At 40.3% G+C, this 24,506-nt stretch overlaps 1 protein-coding gene across 1 annotated transcript; it reads right to left on the bottom strand.

Annotated features, from left to right (window-relative positions):
* Positions 1-377: 377 nt before the first annotated feature.
* Positions 378-22,425, bottom strand: LOC136144774 (cyclin-Y-like protein 1). Its single transcript, XM_065902623.1, has 8 exons — positions 22,420-22,425; positions 17,285-17,385; positions 14,121-14,156; positions 11,929-11,980; positions 10,970-11,089; positions 6,951-7,117; positions 3,571-3,733; positions 378-2,446 (listed from the first exon to the last, which is right to left on the bottom strand). Exons 1-8 carry the CDS (start codon positions 22,423-22,425, stop codon positions 2,339-2,341), a joined length of 753 nt encoding a protein of 250 aa, XP_065758695.1. The 3' UTR covers positions 378-2,338.
* Between the last annotated feature and the right edge of the window lie 2,081 nt (positions 22,426-24,506).

Here is a 24,506-nt window from a genome sequence, read left to right as displayed (position 1 = left end):
GGCTTGAAATCCTCAGTAACTCACGTTCTGATTCACCAGTACTTCTGTAACTCTTTCCTGTGTTTTACCTTTTATCTTCCAATGTGCTTTTTTCCCCTGTTGGTACAATAACACACAATTCCAAAGTGCCATCGAATGCACTATGCCACTGAGCGCCACAGCCAGTGATTTTAAGTGTACTAAATTATCTTCTGGTTGAAAATAACATAAGCCAAAGAAATAAATGCCTCTTAACTAAAGGCAAAGGTCAAAGCAACTTTTGAATGCGTAGTCGGAAAATGTTTTCAGGCCTGCCTATCAGAGCGGATTGAGAACATTTGCACTAAGCAGAGCCGTGATGTTATGTGAGCAGTGAGAAGGTGCACAACAGCCACGTATTTTAATTAAAATAGAGTTTATTAGCTTTTCTTTTAATATAAACATGAGGAAGAAAAACCACACAAGTTGGAGCATTCTTTTCAAAATAAAACTGCAATCGATACTTGAATCTCCAAGCTCCATAAACAATATTTTTTGAGGTGGTAGACTGTAATATTTTATATCCATTATTTATCATTTATGTCTCTGTCCTTTAAAAATGATGGAACCTGTGGCACTCAATATAATGTGAAGCCTTGCTATAAAGAGAGGAAATATTTCTGGCCCAGAAATGCTTTGTTTACAGGCAAAGTTCCTAGAATTATGTTTGAGAAGGTAGGAGAAAGATTTTACATAGTTGAGAACACTTTTTTTTTTTTTTTTAAATGTTTCAAGTTTAGGTGACATCATTACCAATTTCCTAAGAGACTGATTACTGGACCTTCCTGTCTTTTAGTGGGCTTCCTGGTGGCTAAGTGGTACCCTGTGTTTTAAAAGCCTGAGGTAAGGGTTCCTAAGATTTATCTTTCCTCAAGTAACAACTTCAAGTGACACACCTACAGCCAGGTTAACACGCAGAACAGAAAAGCTGTTTCATGTCGCTTACTTTCCTGTCACCACTACTAGGGTCCCGTTCCTTTCAGTTTATTACTGAGAACTAATGCTATTGTTCGTAATTCCTTTACCAAACCTAGAAAAAAGAAACTTCCATGCTCAAGCAGATCAACAGCCCAGTCAGGCAAAGGACTATTTTAAAAAGAGGAGGCCAGGTCTATAAAGATCCAAGATATCCTCCTGAAGTCTTTGTGCAATTTGAAGCTGTGATACTTGTAGAAATATAAATGCTACAAACTTAAAAAAAATCACCTAAGAGTTTACTTGAATTTCTTCTAAACTCATTTAGTTTTGTAAATTTTAAACATTAAGCTCTTAATTTTAATCTTTTGTTTCAGACTATTGTTTGCCATCTTCAAGAGGGACTGAAACAAAAAATTCAAATTAAAAGCTTAACATCCAAGATTTACAAAACTAAATGAGTTTAGAAGAAATTCAAGTAGACTTTCAAGTGATATTTTGCGTCTGTAGCATTTATACTTCTCCGGCAGTGTCCTGGAGTGTCCAAGCACACTGTATTAAACCTTAAAATTGCACCAAGACTTTTGGGACACCTTCTATTTCACTATCTGCTTATTCCTGGACTAACAGGTTGGCTGGAATTACGAAAATATCCTTTAATACAAGTATTTAACAAAGAGGAAAATCATCAGAAAATGAGAAGCACCATTGGAGTTAACAAGAAACGCAGCGCGGACCCAAGAGAAGTAGGTAACAGCATGCTTTCTCTGCTTATGATCCCAAACATGCTAACATGCTAGTAAGTAGTGCTTGCAAAAGACTGAATGACAGGTGTTATTCAGCAGGTTTTTGGTTTACACTGATTGCCAAAAATGACTAGCAGCTTCAATGAAATAGGGAGGAAGAATCCTTCAAAACCTAACAATGCTACAACAGGCTGTTCCTAAGTGGCTTTATGAGTTGTTAGGAGTCCCATGTTTGAATGGTAATACTGCATTGATTCTAAAGGAATATGCAGCAATATGGGTGAGAAAAATAGGAAAAAGTAAAAGTTATATAGTGTCTTTAAAGTCTAAAAATTTAAACTATTAAAAAAAACCTCACATAGTTGACAGTTATCGGCCCACACAGTAAGCAAATATCTGTGGGTGGGTTGGGAGCTTTTAGCTTTGGAGTGGTTTTTGTAACTCTGTTTACATTAAAAAGGACAGAAGAGTGTGCTGCCTTGACAAGGTCCAGTTTTTTCCTATGACCATAACCTTTGCTGTCTGCAAGTCTCTTGAATTTAGTGTCTTTCTTCTAGGTGAAAATACTAACTTTGCTGGTTTCTGAGCAGGAGAGGTGGTATTTCTCCAGTCCTTGTTACGAGGGGTTCATGATGTTACAACCCCTCACCTCTCTCTGTTTATGAGAGGATGGCATTGGAGCGCTGAATACCAATGAAATTATCAGCGCTGAAAGACCTTCTCACAGCAACTCTGCTGTATTCATCTTCACACAGTCTGGAGATGGCCTAAAAAAGTCAATCAGATAGAACATAAGTATAATTGGGGGAAAAAAGTTCCAACCGTAAAGAAAGCAGCATTGATAAGCCACACATCTGCATTCATTTAGGTTGACAGTTGCTGCTACTTTGGATAGCTCATATCTACACTGCTGATTCCCGAAGATAATATTCTCCAAGGGCTATGATGAGATTGCTGGGGCAGGGAGGAACATATTTAAAAACTGGGTTCCCAAAATAGGCCCCATCTAACAGCAATATGATGTTAACTACATACTAGATCCTTAAGCATAATGAACACACCTGAGCAAAATCAGTGTTTACCCAGCTATTCAACCTCTATTCAGTCTTCATTATTTACTTCACACTAAGAGCATTTTAATGAGGCAGGTGTGTGCTGAAGGCAAGAAAGGCCTAGTGATGAAGCACTACAAGGTGCTATTTCACATGCATGTAAACTATCGTAGAAAAATGTCTTATTTCTAAAGTACCAAGGTACTGGAAAAAGTGTCAACTTTATATGTATTCATTTCAGTTGTAAATTTTGCTGTATACCCACCAGAAATCACAAATTACTTCAAATTACTCTTCAAATCACTACTACAAATTACTTCATCCCATGTATGTTACCACTTCCATTAAAAACCCACCTACTTTCTACATCCAGTTTCTGAACCCACATTATAATTTCCAAGTATAGGTCTCACAGGTTAGCCCCTGATGCTTCTGGTCTAATAAACTCATGGGGCTGAACTGTGATACACACAAACACACACTACAAGCTCAGGCAGTTAAGAGTGGTAAGTAATTATCAATGTACATATGATTAGGGATACAATTATAAGAAATTATTCCTGTATGGTTAAATGTAAGTGTGGAGATTCAAATGGAAAACCATTAAAAACAATTAAATCTGATTTAAAATATTCTGAATTATGGTTACATAAGAGATATCTGTAATTTTTTTAAAAAAAATAATGTGAGATCTCTGTCTAACCCATAAAAGACACAGGGAATAAGATGCCAATGGGTTAATAAGCTCTTCAAACTGTTAGTCACTGCGTAGTGTAAGTCAGCCACAGATGCTGGCTTTGGTGGCTGACAAAACCCAGTTAGTGAATCCCCAGTCTTACCTCTAGGCTCTGTGCTCTTTCTTTGCTAAGAGGAGCAATTAGAAAACTCAGGTTTTTGTCATCTGCTAAGAAGCAAAGGTCAAAGTAGTATTTGGCATAAACACTGGCGGGAACATGAATATTAAACTGAAGGAGCTCCAGAAAGTGCCTGTGCATCTCATTCCTGGGGGAGGAGAAGACAAACCAACACAGGACAATTTTAGTCAGCTGGGCTACCTTCAGAAGCCCATTCTGTGCCACAACAGCTCTAAACACAGTTTGGAAACAAACAATGGCTCCCCAGCTGGATTAACACACTAATGTTCAAACAAGGTACAGCTCTTTGTGGTTCTTCCTGCGTCCTGGCATTTGGAGTTTGGGACAAGGTGGGGCGGTTACGGCCCTCTTATGCACCCATGCTGCTGACTCGGGAGCTCATTCTTCAGAGTTCCATTAGTGCAGCTGGCATTCATGCTCCACGCTCACTCACAAGGCCCCGCTATAGTCATCAGATGAAAGGAATGATGTATGCTGTTTATTAGCTCTGGAGAACTTGCAGACATTTTCACCGATAACAGGAAGGGGCTTATTGAAGTAGAGACACACCAAGAAAAGGAGTAGGCACATCACCGCGGCACAAATGGGGTCATGGAGAGCCACTGCTATTATCTCTGAGGGGAGAAGACTCTTGAGGCAACAAGGATTCATCTCAGATAAATAAATAAATAAGCTACACTCGATGTGAAAGGGAATCCCCTCCCCCCGCTCCAGTGCAGGGGACTGTGGCAAAGGGCAGAATGCAAGTTTCTGTTCCTCTTAACCCCAGTAGGACCAGAAGGTGTTCCTGGGACAGGATGGGATACACTTTTTAAGATATGGGAGGCAGTAGGATTAAGGGGAGACGTCTTGGCTAGACTAAATGCACCTGAGCAATGATCCCGATGGAGCAGTTCCCCCTGTGCTCTGTCCGCCGGCCCTGACTAGGACAGAAGGCGCACAGGCACGCAGGGGGCGAATTCAATGAAGTGGGAAAGTAGGGTCCTGGGGGCAGATCTTTCCTGTGGGACCATACACAGTCATTTGCTTGTCTAATGTTTAAGTAAATAAAATCAGAGTAAGTCTTACCACTTTCACAGCAATCATTTTAAAGAGTTAATTATATACAAATGATAAATACCCAGACAAATGAAAGTGACTTATTTTTCAAAATATTTGCTTCCTGGTTTTAAACTGTTAATCTTTTATCCATTGGTAAGTCATCAAATGTTTGATGTTCTCCTGCGTGGAGAGCAGAGTGTGAGCAGAAATGAGGTTTCTCATTTGTTGAACGTTAAACCTAACTGAACCTACCTCCAAAATTAATTTCCTGTTCATATGGCCATAAGTCTATAGAAATATAAATCAGAAAATGTTTTGATAATCAGCTAATCAGGACTTAATTTACTACAGGAATAAATGCACTTCACTATCCCTTTTATATTCTCTTCCACTAATATATTTTAATTGTGTGGAAATACAGTACTTCATAGGATTAACATGTCTATTAACAGAGCTTTACTTACTGAAGAAAAAAGCATTAGGACTACAGAATATGCTTCTGCGTTGTTTTTTTTTTTTTTTTTTTAAATGACTAGATGACTGAAGAGCATGCCATTTATAGGGGCAGCAAATTTTCTGAACAGCAGCTGCTCAATATATTCAAACAAGATACATGGATGTTAGAAAACTTTTAAGGAAAAGCTGATAGATGCCAATTTTTCAATGTAGACTCAAAATGAGACCATTACAAATAGCTGCCAACAGCAGGGGGATGAGACAAATGTGACTTGAACACTTGGCTGTAATGCTTTCCAGTTTCCAAAGATCATAAGCAAAAGCAACCTATTACGAACATAGCTCCTGGTGATTCTGTTGTACACAGAAAAGCGCTGTTTACAATTAGCTTCTTCCTGTAGCTAGACACTGCCATCAGTGCTATTGGGCTCACATCTATGAACATCCACACACCTTCCCCTGCATGTTCTCTGATGCTGTAACTGGACCCAGAGCCCCCGTCAGCTTAGTTGCAGGTTCTGAGAAAATTTCAGCTGCCATCATGGCAGACCTGGTGTTTATGATTACACATTTTCCTTCCTTCAAGGAACCAGTTTAAAGATGGATGCTAGTGGTGCTCAATGTCACCTTAGTTTCTACAAATTCTAAAAGTACTTCTACTTATCTCGAATTATCTGCCGTAACACTAAGGTGGCTACCAGCAATATCACCATGACACTTTTTATCATCAAAGTGGACATTTTCACCAAAAGCCACTTTGACAGCTACCAACAATCACTGGTCCCTTCTCTTAGTCACAAGCTTCTTTGCTTCAGTTGTAAATATGCACTTTGGTAAATCTGAATTAAGAGTCAGGGGCAAAGGTAACAAAAACAAACTCTTGCCACTGCCTGCCATGACCTCTGCTGTTCACTATAATAAAGAGGTACCCCTTTACGTTTTCCTAAATGCCACCCACAAGGACATTTTTGCTGTCAAGTGAACACTTCTAGAGTCTGCTGCAAATACCTCTCTGGTTCCTGCTGCCTCCCACCCTCGGGGCCCTTCCCTGCAGCCAGACAGCAAGCCTGATGTTTCATGCCCATGGGAGCATGCCATCTGTGAGGAACCCCCCAAGTTAACTCGAGGCCCCACCAAGTACCGCTGTGGTTGCTGAGTGCCCCGGGTGAGGCCCCACTGACACTTCCCGGGCTACCTGAGACAAAGGAGTTTCCTAACTCGGCAGACCTACTTCTAAACAGGGGGAACACTCCTGACAGTGGAGGAGACAGAACACAGAGATCTAAAACCTTTCTATTTGGTCATCTGTACATCATGGTTTCTGTAACAACAGAACCTTAGAGACAACCTCAGATTACAAAAGAAGAAAAGACCTGCAAAAACAAACATACAATGTGTGACTCAAGTTGAAGTTATAACCTCAGTAGTCTGGAGGTGCTAAGACCTCAGCAGTGACCACTTAACTTCCAAGGCCAGACATGTGTCTCTTAAAAACAGACTGGACCTGGTAGACAGCTTTAAGAAAGACGTGAAGTTATTTACTGCACCATGCTGTTCTGGTAGTGAGCTTGTAAAATGGTAAAAACCACCAGAAAAGTAATTTCAATTTATCAAGCAGAATATTACAACAGTAACACACCAAGATTTAACTAATGAATGATGGGAAATACAAATGGTTATACTACAGCTAGACAGAAAGAAGTCTAATTTTATATTTATACCTAATTCAGCTCTCTGCGCAATGTAACCTTTCTTAAAATGTAACATTTCTTAAGCTGTAAACTTTATGGGAGCAAATAAGGTATTGGAAAATGGTTAGACAGTTCACCGTAACCTTACAAACTCACATGTCCTCAACTGTAATGTCCTTTAGGATCTGGCAGTAGTCCACATTCCAAACAGCCTGATCGTCCCAAACCTTGGAGGCAAGAAGAATGGCTCCCAAAACAATTCTTTTCCAGTTAGTGGGGCAAATGTCGATCTCAGCATAAGTTAAAAGCCTTTCTAAGTAAACCTGCAAAAGTAGAGGACTGACCTTTGGTTTTAGTTCAGTTTAAGGGCTGTGATAGAATTGTTAGGAATGATAGGTTTCATCTGTTTTTAACATGTCTTTTATTCTTTGGTTCTACAGAGACTTCTGCTCGGCCAGCCAAGGCCAAAGGCCAGGTCACAGTTGTAAGGCAAATATTTCTGTCAGTCTGGTATTTCTACTCTGCCCATGTGAATTTCCAACCCAATTTTGGTCGCAGGAATGAAAGGACATCTCAGCATTCTAAAGACAGGCATTGTGTTATTACCTTTCCACTTGTAAAAGGCAGCACGTATAGCCCAGCATCGATTCAAATGTTCAGTAAATGTTTGAGTGCCTACCGTGTGCAATGTACCTACCATACTGGTGGTGGGTACGTGGCAATTTTACATAAAGCTTGAGTATGTAAAACTCTGGTAAGACTGAGCAGTTCTTTATCTTCTCTTCAGAGGGTGAACCTGAAGATAATAACTGGTGGTCAAGAGAGCCTCCCAGTGGCTGCTGCGTGGCAGAGCAGGACAGGCAGCACAAAGCAGCTGTGCTTTACACTTGGTCAGCCTTCTTAGGGAAGATTCGTGCACAGAAAGAGCTTTTTGTTCACATCTCCGTTATTTCATAACTCATTTGTCTTACATATTCTGCAACTTAGTCAATTTGTTTGGTTCTAAGGTGGTTAAGAGCTGCCGGTGTCTGAATCCCTGGGGCTCCTCTAAATCTGCCAGGTAGTCTGTGGGATGACTTCATGGCTTCTTTTATATGTGTCAAATGGCTATTCTATAACGAACCAGACCAAGTTAACAGCTGAGTAAAGATTAAAGACATAAGTTGTGATGGTGCTACCTCTGCAGAAGAAAATATATGCCATTTGACAAAAAGAAAAATGTCCCGTTATCAGACTGACAGCTCCGATCTGCCAAAACTCTCCAAACTCAACTGTGTTTCAAACACGGTTACTGAGATTATATACCCTTAGTGAACTTCTGCCCCCCACTCCCCAGAGAACTCCGCGTGCGCCAGTAGTCTCTAAGAACGAGTCTCCCACAGGGTCCGCCCCTCTACTGTATTATGGCACTGATAGAGGCAGTTCAACCTTAGGGGCAGTCCCTCAGCTTCCTCTCAGCTTCACTAAAGGCAAACCTGGTCTCATTTACACCACTTGCCCTCCTGTCTCAGTGGAAGGGACATCTCTTTCTTTTCCCTGAAGCTAACTCTTCTATGAATGAAGTCAGTCCCACCTCTCATTTCTGCACAACACTGTTCCCACAATTTATCTCTTCTTGAACAACCCCCCTTCTCTGTCAGAGATTTTCTCCAATGTTCTCTTACATGTTCTCAGCCCATCTGTCACCACCCCTTAGAACACTTCCTTCAGGAAATGTTCCAACACTGGCTCCTCATGACCCATCCTCTCCTTAGCCCATTTAGTCTGCCCCTGGCCGCCACTGCCCCGCTGAAATTACTGAGGCGTGGTCACTGCTGCCTTCATGACAAACAGTCAGCACTCTTCATCACGGCGCCCCACTCCCCAGGCCTGCCCTCAGAGCTGAGAGAGACTGCCACACGCCTGGCTGCCAGGACCAAAGACCTCCGCTTGAGTTATCGCACTGCCGTCTGCTGGGAATTCTTATCTCTACTTTCACTGGTCACCTGCCGGCTCTGCTCTTCTGTCCGTCACTTCTGGCTTCCATCACTGCCATTGCCTCCTAACTTCTCTGCTTCCACTGACCGCCAACCACCGTCTGTTCTCCCCAGAGCAGCCAGGAGAGCCTCTCAGATTAAGTGCACTTCACGGGCCTGCTCAACATCTGCCAGGGCTCTCCCATCAAACAGGTCACTTCTGTGGCCTGCTAGTTACGAGGCCCCGTGTGAGAGGCCATCGTCCTTCTGTGACCTCATCGCCTGTGCCTTCCCTCATTCCCTACGCTGATCACAGGGGCACCTTGCTGATCCCTCAGCACAGAACCCGTTCCTGTCTGCGCCTTGTGCTCTGCCCCCTGCCTGCGCTACCAGGCCCCTCATCTTCCTCAGTCCAGCCAGGTCCTGGTTCAGATCTCACCTCTGTAAGGAGGCTCTTCCTGGTCTTTCTAGCGTGCATGCGTTAAGTCGCTCAGTCGTGTCTGACTCTGTGACCCCATGGACCCGTCTGGCTCCTCTGTCCATGGGGAATTCTCCAGGCAAGAATACTGCAGTGGGTTGCCACTCCCTTCTCCAGGGGATCTTCCCAAACCAGGGATGGAACCCAAGTCTCCTGCACTGCAGGCAGACTGCTTCCTGTCTGAGCCACCAGGGAAGCCCCTCTAATCTCTCCATGCCTTTACCTTGCTTTCTCTTTCTAGCTTTCACTACTACTTCAAACAGTCACCTTTTTAAAATACTCATTTTAAAAAGTCTTACACTCTGTGGTACACCCGATACTTACACACACTGTAAATGAGCCATACTCCATAAAAACTAGAGAAAAACAAAACCCTTATGTCTGCTATGCTCACCTCAGAAAGGCAAGGACTCTCCTCTGTGCCCAGCACTTAGAACCGTGACACAGGCAGGCATCTGGTGCCTGTCTATGCCCTAAGGAGCTCCTTGGCAGCACTCGGCACGTGCGCCGTGCTCTCCTTCCTCAAGCTCTCCTGGCAGCTCTTCTGAGTCTCTGCTGGGTTTCCTCCCACTCCAGCCACTCCTCTGGGGACGTGTCCTCTAAGTGCTGATGGTCCCCACAGATCTATCTTCTCCTCAACTTGTATTTAACGTACTTTCTCTGCATTTGAACAGCTACACGTAATTCCCTGCCTCTTGCTCAGCTTTAGGCTCCAATCCCATACAGTCAAATGACTGCTAGACACTGTCACTCTGCTGTCTCACAGGTCCATCGGGCTTAACTTGTCTACAAAGAAAGGCCCCTCTTCCAACCCACACACTCTCTCCTGCCTGCATTTCCCAGCTCTGCACGTGCCAGCGCCACTCCTGCCTCTCTCAAGCACATGCTAACTAAGCACCGTAGCTGGCTTGCAGCTCCAAGAAAAGGCCTGCGTCTGACCCGGGGCCCACTGAGGGGAGCCTCCTCTCCCACACTCTGCCTGCAGAGGCGCGGGCAGCGGTGGACGCAGGCCCTCCCTTCAGACCATGCAGCTGACTTTCCCCTATAGATCTGCTACAGGGAGGAGCTGGGCAATCCCCACTAGCTCTCAGCTGAGCATGATGTGTTACTGAAATGATAAAATCTTACCAGAGGAACTCGGTACGGATGACAGAAAGGTCCTCACATAGTTGGAGCTTGGCAGGCTAACCTGAGTAAGCCTTTCCGAGCACTGCTGACACCCCAGGCCTGGGCACCTTCACACGCAGGACCAGAGGACAGTAGAGATGGTTAACACTGCCGTCCAAGGCCAGGCAGGTGAAGGCAGTCGGTCTCAATCAAGACACACATCACAACTGCCTAGGCAACACAGCCTGAGACTCAGAAACACACTGAATCTGCACCTGCCGTGGGCCAGGAAGTGCAGTGACTGCCTCCATCCCACCACCCAGCGCACTTTGCCGGTGTGCACCTGTGTGCACTGTGTGCCCATGCGTCCTGAGGTGTGGAAGGAGAAACCAGACGTCTCTCCTGCTGCCTTTAACATCAACTGCTTTGTGATGAGAAAAGCAATGGCAACATTTTAAATCATGATGATTACTAAAGCTCAAATCTGTATGTTTTAATTCTTTTTGATACATTTCTCTTTAATAAAGTTCTGATGATCATTTCAGGAACCTACTTTCATTTGAAAAACAGGCCCATATCTTCTGTACAAGAAAAAATTTTCTAGAGATGCTTCTATTAAGAGAAAAATATATTACCAAAGTCACTATTGCACATTCAGCAGTCAGCCGGGCGGCACTGAAAAGAGTATGAACAAATCTGTAAATGAATTTGTGTTCAGGATCATGCTTAAAGTACTCCTCCAGAACCCTTTCTCGCTGAAAGAAGAAAAAACACAATGTTAAGTATCCACTGAAGAAAAATACTTAAAAGTACCCTCAAGATAGCAATCTTCACACGTGGGCCCACATGCTACTTAAAATAATTTTGACTAGGTGACATATCTTGTAGTCTTTTAAATATAAACAATTGGATCCTAAAGTACCATAGTGATTCAATACTCACTACCATTCATTAAAGAAAAATGCAAGCACAACCTCAGAAAATGTATTTTCACCTTCTTCCCCAAAGAATTCTAACCAAATGCAAACTATTTTTAGGCTCAAAGTCCTGCTGATCACTGAACGTCATCATACTTTTCTGCAGTCAACCATGGAAACACCTTTCCACTGTCCTGTAACCAGAGGCTCTAAGAGTGTGCTCTTACACAGCGGTCACCAGTCATGTGTGTCTACTGAGCACCTGAAGAAGTGAGTTTTTAAACCCTGTCATTTTAATTAGTTTAAAATTTAAACAGTTTTTAAATTTTCTCCTTAGAGGCCTTACATATGTGTTAGGAAATGTTTATATTGTGTGATGCTATGGAAAATCATCCTTTAAAAAGCTACATTTTCTGTTACTTGGATATGTTTACTTACCTGCTCATTCGTCATACAAAGCGTAACTTGGTTCTTATCAGTCACACCCCTGACACAATATGCTTTTGGTAAAATTACTTGACATAATATGGGGTGGGGGAAGACTTAAAGGAAGACAATCTTGGCTTTGAGCTGGAGGCAATAATTTTCTTCTAGTAATTAATTTCAAAGCAAATCAGCATGAAATAAACACAACTGTAACAAGAAAAAAATACACCTTCAATAAAAGTGACACTTACTGTGAGTGGATGTGATCTCTCATCAAAAATGTCCAAGGACCTGTTGGCATCTCTATAAAATAAGAATGTGTATTTTAAAAATTAATTCAGGAGTTACTAGCTTAGTAAAATATCTGCTAAAAGTAGAGAGAGGAGTAGAGGAAGCTTAACCTTAATAAAGCAAACAGTTTTACATATTCTCCTGGATTCTGCCCTTAGAAAGGTTTTCTGACCTATTTTATACTCAGCACACCAAGTTGCATGAAATCTCTTCTACAACCAGCCAGAGCTGCCTTTACCCACACAGACCCCTTCTAACAGGCAATGTTCGTAGACCAATACATTTCCACTTCACTAACGTCACAATGGAATATATAAGAACATTTTATCAAGTGGTAGTAGTGGGCAATAAAGTCTAACTTCAATGAATGTAAATATGAGATTCATGATTTTTTCTTGTCTCCACCCCCTTTTGTTCTTCATATTATATTCTTATTGTTTATTTCTTCTTGTCTCTTTTAAATAGTTTGAGTTAAAAATTTTAATTGTCTTTTAAGAGAGACCAGGCTTTTTCTTTTAAATTCCACCACACTTTTCTGCACTGTGCCCATTTAAACAGCAGTTCTGCAAATGTGGTCTATAAGCCTCTGGGAATCTCCCTTGGCCCCTCTTCAGAAATCCTGTAAGTCCAAGAGGTCAAAAGTTTTTTTATAAGAATACCAAGACATCACCTGCCTCTACACTGTTTGACACTTAACTATGATTGTATAAAAGCAAAAGTGGGTAAAATTGCTCATTTCTGAGTGTGAATCAAGGCAGTGGTATGAAACTAAATTAGAAGTCATTCACTTATTCCTGGCCAAATGAATGTAAAAAATCTGCTTCACTTAAGAACATCCATGATGAAAGAGTAAAAATTAAGTGTTCTTAAACCTTTACTCTTCTTCTTCATATTCTGAGTAAGTGGAAAGTATGCATTAAGCACTTGTATGTACTGAAATATGGCTGTGCTAAGGAAGAGCACTTGTAACTTACTGGTAACCAAGTCACTTTTTCCCCACTAGAACATCACATTTAAACCACTTTTTTCATGAAACACCAATTGACAGTCATTTTTTCAAAAATGAACAAAGTGAGCCTGTCACTTCAAAGAAAACTCTAAACTATTTGTTGCCAATGATAAAATTCAAACCATTAAGCTAAAAATATTAGGATTTTTGGAAAATTTGTACCTTTCAGTGTGAGCTTTATTTATGGTGAGCTTGATTTACAAATACTTAAAGATTTTTCCGATAAGACTGGTAGTGATACTAACAAGAGTGAGTTTTTGACACTGTCTGAAGACATGTGAACCAATACTTTGCAAATGACAATGTATAATATTATAAAATCATGTACAGATAAAAAGATCCACTCAGTATACATGACAGATCAATGGGCATTAATTTAACATAGTATCTATCTCAAGTTCACTGATAATGACTTGGAGCTCCATCTTAACTAATTTAATAAACTGGCACATGTGGATTTTGGGGACAGTATCAAAGAATATGTCCAATTATCTCAAGGCTTTAAAAATTCACCTTTTCCCAACTATATGTCTGCATGTAGCTGGATCTTCATATTGCTTCTTCAAAGCAAATGACTGAAGACAATGTTGACATGAGAATCAACTGTCTCCTATTAATGAGATACTATTCTCTCCACTATTTTGTTGTGGAAAATGGTTATTTTTCATTTAAAAAATGACTTATGTTAAACACTGGGGTCCCCAGTCAGATGGTGATCTCATCCCTCAGGAGACAGTTTTCCTGTCCTAATGTGGAGAGAAGCAGATCACCTTACTTGCACCTACAGAGCAGAGGCCGGGGTGCTGCTAAATACTCTGTGACACACAGGGTGGCACCCCCACACCAAAGCCTCATCCAGCTCAAAACTTCAGCAGTGCTAAGGAAAGCCTGTTTTAACATACAGTGGATTTACTTTTTTAAATTTTAAATTTGTTTCTAATACAGTAAATATCCATATAAACCACATAAAACTTAAAGAATTAAGAGTCCCAAAATAAAAATAAATGATTCACTTTAATACTGTAATGAAAGCACTCTAACAGTAAAAGCTTACTCTAATACTGTCTATTGTTATTAACACTAAACTTGATACTGTGTAAATTAATTAGCTGGAATAACAAGACAGGTTTTAAAAGAGTTCACCTGTTCTTTAGGTGGTAATATATTGCTGAGATCACACTGTGGAGGAAAAAAAAATATTGTAATAATTGGTTTTTATCACATTAGGCCTGAAGACATTTTAAAGGGTTGGCAGAGAGGTAAGACCAACCAGATGCCCAGTGGGCCCCACACCCCCTAATTCAAAGCAGTACCCATAGGTGGTATCCCCCATGTTTTAGGTTCTTTGGCTTTTAGCAAAATTAGGAGACCCAAAATATAGATGTGCTCTTAGAAGACATGTTTGGGTTGATTATTGTAATATATAAATTATTATATATTTCCCCGGTCATTTGTCCTTCTCTGCACAGAATCTCTCATCCCATACAAGTTACATCATCTATCCACATGGTTAAATTTAAGCCATACAGATTTTGTGTGTGTGGCTTTTTGTTAGGCACTGCATTTCAGTTGATTCAGTTCGGTATTCCCCCTAACACATCTATTTTCCATTATTTCTCTAAAAGTAAGTAATACAAGTGCTCCATATCAAATAAAATGGATTTAAAATCACTTTCACACATAATTATTAGGAAATTTAATAGCAACATTTTACAGTCACAAAACTGAGGATAGGCCTAGTTACCCTGAAATGAGCACTGCTGTGAGGCGGCACAAGGCAGCACAGGGCACTGCTGACGACAGGCATCTCCACACTATTTTACATAAAGTCTAACCAGCCAACAGGTGCCAGACCTCAGGTAGTTCTTACATGACTGCAGCCCTAAGCTACTCACAGATGCTGTGTATTAGGCCATTAAGGAGTTCCCTGGTTAAGGTATTTGCTTCCCTTTGTTCTCAGTATCTAAAATGAAACTCAATAGAGAGAAGGCAAATCTGAACTTTGTAACTGGTCTATAGAATCTTAGCATTTGCAGAAAGGCCTGTAACACTGTTAGCATCAAAGATGGATACTTCTATACTGCTTCAAAGTTTCTTCAAATTGATTTTAAAGTCACAGAATTAAAAGTTACATGATAAAAAGGGCAACTGAACCTAATATGATACTTAACCCATTTTACAAATAAGAGAATCAAGGCTTAAAATTGACTTACTCAAGGTTCTACCAATTATCAGAAGTAGTTCTCTTTCTCCTACCCTCAAAGCAGAGAGTGGTTCCCAAGGTCAGCTGCACACTGGATTACCCGGGACGCTTTAAACACTGCCTGGCTTCTGCTTCAAAATGTTCTGATTTAACTGCATTAGGTACAACCTGGGCAACAGGACTGTATTTAAAGCTCCCCAGGTGACTGCAACGTGCAGCCAAGTCTAGGAATGAATGAGATCAGAATCTCTCAGGATGCTTTTGTCTATGAAATCACGCCTCACACATCATTCCTCAGCTTGTCAAAAGGGGTGTGTGTGTGAGAGAAAGAGACACAGGGACAGAGAGGCAGACAGACCCACAGACTGTGTCTTGAGGGCAGGGAGGAAAGGTGGAATTCATGTATGTGTTCAGAGACATACATCTTGAAAAAGTTGCATAAGTGATTCTAATAAGGCTCACCTACCCCAAATGAAAACTAATCCTATCGTATTTTTCAAAATCATTCCTAAAAGCCAATTTGCCCTATTAATTTCTCAGTAAACCTTTATTTCATCAATAATGAATGTGAATGGTCATTTTTAAAACTTAATGAGAAAAAAATTTACTGTATTTCCAAACACTAAGACTAGGTTGAGAATAAAAAGCATGAAACCTACTTGTCTGAGCAAGGTTAATCTTTAAAACTACTTCTGAATTATATACTGGAACATCAGGCTCTTTTGAATTCAAAAGAAGCTGTGAGTCTAGCCACAGTGAGAGTAGTTTTTAACCCACAGATTTAGAGTCTTGGCTGAATAAAAACATTCAGTGATTACGAGAGAAGTGCCAAAACTCAGGACTTTAAAGAGCAATGGGGCTCAGTTTTTGTTGAAATACGATTTGACCGAAACTAATATTATAAGAAAGTTACATTACTATGATTGTGAACTGGTTGTTTTTAATTAAAGTTAGAAGTTACTGATCATTTGAATAGCTAAAAAATAAAAAGCCTTGCACATTAAAAATTAAATTAAATTTATAAGCTAATTATATTTTTAAGACAGAAAAGTAAAATTAATGATAAGGATACTAATATTTTCAAGTAGCATTTCCCAAACTGTTCTGGAAAGTCAACATTCATATTCTAAGAAGACATTAGTTAATGTTCCATGGACAACCCCAAGGGAGGTAGGAAGGTCTGCATCCTGTTTGGTTTTTAATTCTCTCTCTTAAATAAACGAACATTCCCATGATTAGGGTGTTTTGAACTGTGCATCTCCAATTGTGGACTATGAGGGGCTTCCAGAAGTTGAGGAATAGTTTTCGTCATCGTAACACTGTTCGTGTCTTCTTAAGTATAAGCCTGGCCACAGCCTTGTTTCTGAAATTTCATCTCTTTTTTTGTTCTCTGCTTTGATTGATACAGCGTGTTAGAGATACACATATATAAACAAAAATTTTAAAAAAACAAAAACAAAATTAAATGTGTCTATTAAGTTAAAATCTCAGTTGAACAAATTTCATCTATGGAGAAATTAAGCTTGAGAGTATGCCCTTTAAAACGGTTTTGATATATTTTCCCCCTCTTTGGGGGAGAGGAAGGAGAAGTAAAATTTCCTACAGAAATATTGCAGGAAAAAAATGCACGGTGGGATAAATCTGACCAAGTCCAGTTAAATTTAACTGCAGATTCACTTCGGTGCCAGTAGGGGACAAGCTGTTCCTTCTTCTAATGGTAGCTTCCAAACTAGTATACATAGTTGTAGGACTCTCCCAACTCATAAAGAAATAATTTTTTTCTAGAAACACACAATAAACAGGTACCTCTGTTTCTCATTATGTTCAACATTGTCTTAATAACAATAGAAATGAATCAAATGAGGTTTACATTTTTCCTGGGATTTCTCACTTGCTGACTTTCCCCTCTATCATATACTCTATGATTAACATGGAAACTGAAGACTCATATTGAGAGGTCCTTGAAACCAACATAGAGTGGACACCAATTTCTTAACCTGATCACTGAAAAGGACAAACCAAACAAATGAAATTATGTATGGCGAGGATGCTTTCAGCATGAAGGGGGTCTGCCACTCAGCCTTGGCAACCTAGTTGTATTCACCATTTTATTGTGGTTCTAAGATTAGGCTGGCTGACTGTCCTGTCATCTAGAAATATGGTTGGGCATGAGCTATACTTTTTAGTAAGCTGCCCTGGAGATACCTGAAGGGGAAGGGAGGTAGAAGAAAATGTCACAGTAAGTTAAACCTATAAAAGTGTGTTTTTTCCTTGGTTAAAATGTCAAACGATAAAGCATTAAGATTTTCCTTATACTCCATGAACTGCTGAGTGTTGCATCACGTGCAGCTCCATGGGAAACCTCTGTACTCTAACTTCCACAGGCAAGATCTGAGAAATGTGGTATAAACTGCTGCTCTTGAAAAAGGACCCACATATGAACCTGGCAAGCACCTATTACAAATTGCCTCATGGCAAAGAGACACATTTTGATATTGCAAATTTTCTCCTCCACAGAATGAAGACACAGATTGTGTCTCTTTGTTGGTGGTGGTGGTGGTGGTTTTTTTCCCTAAGAAAGTGAAGTCACTCAGTCGTGTCCAACTCTTTGCAACCCCATGGACTGTAGCCTACCAGGATTCTCCATCTATGGGATTTTCCAGGCAAGAATACTGGAGTGGGTTGCCACTGCCTGTTCTCCAGGGGATCTTCCCAACCCAGGGATTGAACCCGGGTCTCCCACATTGTAGGCAGATGCTTTAATGTCTGAACCAGTTGGGAAGTCCTCTTTTTTTTTTCCTATATGACTGTCAAATTATTCAAGTGTTATTTGTTGAAAATGCTTTCCTTCTCCCATTAAATTGCTTTTGGCAACTTTGTAAATGGTCAAATGACTGTGTAAGTGTTCGTCTAAAGTTGGGCTCTCTATTCTATTCCATTGATTTATTTGTCTATCCCTGCACCAGCTACCCACTCCAGTATTCTTGCCTGGAAAATCCCATGGACAGAGGAGCCTGGTGGGCTACAGTTCATGAGGTCAAAGAGAGCTGGACACGACTGAGCAACTAACACTTCCACTTTCATACCAGCCCCACTGTGTGCTTATTATTGTAGCTTTGTAGCAAGTCTTAAAGTCAGGTATCCTAAGTCCTTTTTGTTCATTTTTAAGATTTCTTTGGATGTTCTAAGTCCTTTGCATAGCCATATAAATTTTAGAATCAGTTTGTCAACTTCTACAAAAAAACCTCACAGGATTGTGTTTGAGATTACGTTGAATCAATAGATCAAATTGGAAGAATTAACATCTTAATATTATTGAGTCTTCCAACCTATAAGTGGCTAGCCATTCCCTCTCCAGGGGATCTTGCCGACCCAGGAATGGAACCTGAGTCTCCTTCATTGCAGGCAGATTCTTTACCATCTGAGCCACCAGGACTCCCAAGAACAGTACACCTTCCATTTATTTAGGTCATCTGTCAGCAAAATTGTGTAGTTTTCATTATAAAAATCATACCCTAAATTTTAAAATTTATTCCTAAGTATTTTCTGATCTGAGCTATTATAAATAATTTGTTAAAATTTCTTTTTTTTTTTTTTTTTTTTTTTTTTTTTTTTTTTTAATATTATTTTATTAGTTGGAGGCCAATCACTTCACAACATTTCAGTGGGTTTTGTCATACATTGACATGAATCAGCCATATAGTTACATGTATTCCCCATCCCGATCCCCCCTCCCACCTCCCTCCCCACCCAACTCCTCAGGGTCCTCCCAGTGCACCAGGCCCGAGCACCTGACTCATGTATCCCACCTGGGCTGGTGGTCCGTTTCACCATAGATAATATACATGCTGTTCTTTCAAAACATCCCACCCTCACGTTCTCCCCCAGAGTTCAAAAGTCTGTTCTGTATTTCTGTGTCTCTTTTTCTGTTTTGCATATAGGGTTATCGCCACCATCTATCTAAATTCCGTATATATGTGTTAGTATACTGTAATGTTCTTTATCTTTCTGACTTACTTCACTCTGTATAATGGGCTCCAGTTTCATCCATCTCATTAGAACTGATTCAAATGAATTCTTTTTAACGGCTGAGTAATATTCCATGGTGTATATGTACCACAGCTTCCTTATCCATTCATCTGCTGATGGGCATCTAGGTTGCTTCCATGTCCTGGCTATTATAAACAGTGCTGCGATGAACATTGGGGTGCACGTGTCTCTTTCAGATCTGGATTCCTCAGTGTGTATGCCCAGAAGTGGTATTGCTGGGTCATATGGCAGTTCTATTTCCAGTTTTTTAAGAAATCTCCACACTGTTTTCCATAGTGGCTGTACTAGTTTGCATTCCCACCAACAGTGTAAGAGGGTTCCCTTTTCTCCACACCCTCTCCAGCATTTATTGCTTGTAGACTTTTGGATAGCAGCCATCCTGACTGGCGTGTAATGGTACCTCATTGTGGTTTTGATTTGCATTTCTCTGATGATGAGTGATGTTGAGCATCTTTTCATGTGTTTGTTAGCCATCTGTATGTCTTCTTTGGAGAAATGTCTGTTTAGTTCTTTGGCCCATTTTTTGATTGGGTCGTTTATTTTTCTGGAATTGAGCTTCAGGAGTTGCTTGTATATTTTTGAGATTAATCCTTTGTCTGTTTCCTCATTTGTTATTATTTTCTCCCAATCTGAGGGCTGTCTTTTCACCTTACTTATAGTTTCCTTTGTTGTGCAAAAGCTTTTAATTTTCATTAAGTCCCATTTGTTTATTTTTGCTTTTATTTCCAATATTCTGGGAGGTGGGTCATAGAAGATCTTGCTGTGATTTATGTCGGAGAGTGTTTTGCCTATGTTCTCCTCTAGTAGTTTTATAGTTTCTGGTCTTTGGAATTGCCATCAACTGAGAAAGCTATGAGTAAATCAGTTTGATACCATTCAGGTATGACCTAAATCAAATCCCTTATGATTATACAGTGGAAGTGAGAAATAGATTAAAGGGATCAGATTCGATACACTGTGCCTGAAGAACTATGGACGGAGGTTTCTGACATTGTATAGGAGACAGGGATCAAGACCATCCCCAAGAAAAAGAAATGCAAAAAGGCAAGATGGTTGTCTGAGGAGGCCTTACAAATAGCTGTGAAAGAAGAGAAGCGAAAAGCAAAGGAGAAAAGGAAAGATATACCCATTTGAATGCAGAGTTCTAAAGAATAGCAAGAAGAGATAAGAAAGTCTTCCTCAGTGATCAGTGCAAAGAAATAGAGGAAAACAATAGAATGGAAATGACTAGAGATCTCTTGAAGAAATTAGAGATACCAAGGGAATATTTCATGCAAAGATGGGCACCATAAAGGATAGAAATTGTATGGAACTAACAGAAGCAGAAGATATTAAGAAGAGGTGGCAAGAATACACAGAAGAACTATACAAAAGAGATCTTAATGACCCAGATAATCAGGTGGTGTGATCACTCACCTAGAGCCAGACATCCTGGAATGCTAAGTCAAGTGAGCCTTAGGAAGCATCACTATGAACAAAGCTAGTGGAGGTGATGGAATTCCAGTTGAGCTATTTCAAATCCTGAAAGATGATGCTGTGAAAGTGCTGCACTCCATATGCCAGCAAATTTGGAAAACTCAGCAGTGGCCACAGGACTGAAGAAGGTCAGCTTTCATTCCAATCCCAAAGATAGGCAATGCCAAAGAATGTTCAAACTACCACACAATTCCACTCACCTCACAGGCTACCAAAATAATGCTCAGAATTCTCCAAGCCAGGCTTCAACAGTCCATGAACCTTGAACTTCCAGATGTTCAAGCTGGATTTAGAAAAGGCAGTGGAACCAGAGATCAAATGGCCAACATTCGTTGGATCATTGAAAAAGCAAGAGAATTCCAGAAAAGCATCTACTTTGACTTTATTAACTATGCCAAAGCCTTTGACTGTGTGGATCACAACAAACTGTGGAAAATTCTAAAAGAGACGGGAATACCAGACCACCTGACCTGCCTCCTGAGAAATCTGTATACAGGTCAAGAAGCAACAGTTAGAATTGGACACGGAACAAGAGACAGGTTGCAAATCGGGAAAGGAGTACATCAAGGCTGTATTTTGTCACCCTGCTTATTTAACTTATATGCAGAGTACATCTTGTAAAATGCCGGGTTGGATGAAGCACAAGCTGGAATTAAGATTGCCGGGAGAAATATCAATAACCTCAGATATGCAGATGACACTACTCTTATGGCAGAAAGCAAAGAACTAAAGAGCCTAAGATGAAAGTGAAAGAGGAGAGTGAAAAAGTTGGCTTAAAATTCAACCTTCAGAAAGCTAAGATCATGGCATCTGGTTCCATCACTTCATGGGAAATAAGATGGGGAAACAATGGAAACAGTGACAGACTTTATTTTCTTGGGTTCCAAAATCACTGCAGATGGTGGCTGTAGCCATGAAATTAAAAGATGCTTGCTCCTTGGAAGAAAAGTTATGACCAAACTGCACAGCATATTAAAAAACAGAGACATTACTTTGCCAACAGAAGTCCATCTAGTCCAAGCTATGGTTTTTCCAGTAGTCATGTATGGATGTGAGAGTTGGTCTATAAAGAAAGTTGAGCGCTCAAGAATTGATGCTTTTGAGCCGTGGTGTTGGAGAAGACTCTTGAGAGTCCCTTGGATTGCAAGGAGATCCAACCAGTCCATCTGAAAGGAAGTCAATCCTGAATATTCATTGGAAGGACTGATGCTGAAGCTGAAACTCCAATATGTGGCCACCTGATGCGAAGAACTGACTCATTGGAAAAGACCCTGATGCTGAGAAAGATTGAAAGCAGGAGAAGGGGACAACAGAGGATGAGATGGTTGGATGGCATCACCAGCTCATGGATATGAGTTTCCGTAAACTCCTGGAGTTGGTGATGGACAGGGAGGCCTGGTGTGCTGCAGTCCATAGGGTCACAAAGAGTCAGACACGACTGAGTGACTAAGTCCTAACTAAGTTAGACAAAGTCCTAACTAAGAGAGATATTTAAATAACTAACGTGATCGTCTAACTAAACTAATGAGGTAAGTGCTTTTGATATTATATTTCTTTGGAGACCAGAGGAGAAAAAAGTCTCATTTCATTTTGTGATGAGGAGGTAGGTAGTAACAGATCAGTATGTTGAAGAATACATAGGATGTGAAAGAATAGAGAGTAATAAATTACTAATGGAAGAATAATCCTGCCCAGGAATACAGATATGCAAACCTTCATGCTGAGGGCTTGGCAATGGGACACAGATTGGTATGACCTGAGGTAAAGATGTGTGATAATGATGGTAGGAAAAGGGATGGAGTATACGGAGGGAGGAAAACATAGGACAAAAGACCTAATCGAGCTAAAGAATATATTTACTGTACTAATGAGCTTATCCTTATCCAACAGGCATTGCGAAAGTGGAAAAAAAGTACTTTTAAACAGTAAGGTGAAAATCCTTGGATGGAAAATAAGCCAGTAATTTGTTTGTTTTCTTTTTGTTGTTGTTTTTTGTCCATAGGCAGTTAAACATATTATAAATAAATCACAGAAATATATATTCAGTGTTGTAGTTCTAAAGCATGGTCTACAAGGACATTCCTTGAGCTGTTCTATTGTGCTATTATGAATTTAATTAAAAACTTTTCTCCTGGCATGATTTAATGATTTTTCATATTATTAAATAGATGGGAAAAACACATACAAAGTGAATAGTGCCAGTTTTCCCATTCATTTGTATAGGATATTCACTGGTTGGTTGTTTGCCAGTGTATTCTATGAATCAAAAATGTTTTATAACAATTAGGAAAAAAATTAGTGCAACTGAAACTTGTGATTGTTTCTTTTCAAGTCACGGGCCACAGGGATGAGACATCAGGGGACTTTCAGTAGCAGCCATTCAAAATCATGAAATATATTTATTTCTATTACTCATTTAACAAAAGGTAGTATTTGCTGTAAACTGTTTGATGCTTTTGTGAGTATGTTAAGAAACATGTTAGTTGCTCAGTCATGTCTGACTCTGCAACCCCATGGACTATAACCCACCAGAATCCTCTGTCCCTGGGATTCTCTGGGCAGGAAGATTGGAGTGACTTGCCATTTCCTTCTCCAGGGCATCTTCCTGACCCAGGGATTGAACCTGGATCTCCTGTGTTGCAGGCAGATTCTTTACTGTCTGAGCCTCCAGGAATATGTTAGTTAATTCAAGAGTACTGTTGTCTGTGGAGGTCTAGAAGAAACAAAGCAAAGAGGAACTAAAGAGCCTGTTGATGAAGGTGAAAGAGGAGAGTGAAAAAGCTGGCATAAAATTCAGCATTCAGAAAACTAAGATCATGGCACCTGGTCCCATTACTTCATGGGAAATAAGATGGGGAAACAATGGAAACACTGACAGACTTTATTTTCTTGGGCTCCAAAATCACTGCAGATGGTGACTGTAGCCTTGAAATTAAAAGATGCTTGCTCCTTGGAAGAAAAGCAATGGAAAACCTAGACAGCACATTAAAAAGCAGAGACACTACTTTGCCAACAAAGGTCCATATAGTAAAAGCTATGGTTCTTTCAATAGTCACATATGGTTGTGAGAGCTGGACCATAAAGAAGGCTGAGCGCTGAAAAATTGATGCTTTTAAACTGTGGTGTTGGAGAAGACTCTTGAGAGTCCCTTGGACTGCAAGGATATTATACCAGTTAATCCTAAAGGAAGTCAGTCCTAAATATTCATTGGAAGGACTGATGCAGAAACCGAAACTCCAGTACTTTGGCCCCCTGATTCAAAGAGCCGACTTAGAAAATATCCGATGCTGGGAAGATTGAGGGCAGGAGGAGAAGAGGACAACAGAGGATGAGATGGTTGGATGGCATCACCAACTCAATGGACATAGGTTTGAGCAGGCTCCAGGAGTTGGTGATGGACAGGGAAGCCTAATGTGCTGGAGTCCATGGAGTCACAGTCTCCTGACTGAATGACTGAACAACAAGAAGAAGAAACGCTGCCTTCCTTGGGATATTTTAGAATTATCAAATGTCTTGATTAGAAGGGATAGGGACCCTTTCTCCTATTAATTTATGACCGTTATTTAAGATGATTTATATTTATGATTTGTATCTAACACAGAAAGAAAAGCTTGTTTTAGTGCGAAGAGATGGGGATTTGATTTCTGGACTTTCCTCTCAGTAGTAGTTTGAGAGTGGCTAAGTCTCAAAATTTTGAGCTTCATCTTTAAAATGAGGATAATATCTTTTCTACCTTCATTCCTGGTAAGTATGAAGACCAAAGAGGAAATCTGTATAATGGCAACATGAACATTAGAAAG

The sequence above is a fragment of the Muntiacus reevesi genome, chromosome 12, assembly GCF_963930625.1.
Source record: "Muntiacus reevesi chromosome 12, mMunRee1.1, whole genome shotgun sequence".
Taxonomy (NCBI): Eukaryota; Metazoa; Chordata; class Mammalia; order Artiodactyla; family Cervidae; genus Muntiacus; species Muntiacus reevesi.
This window is presented reverse-complemented; position numbering and strand designations above follow the sequence as displayed.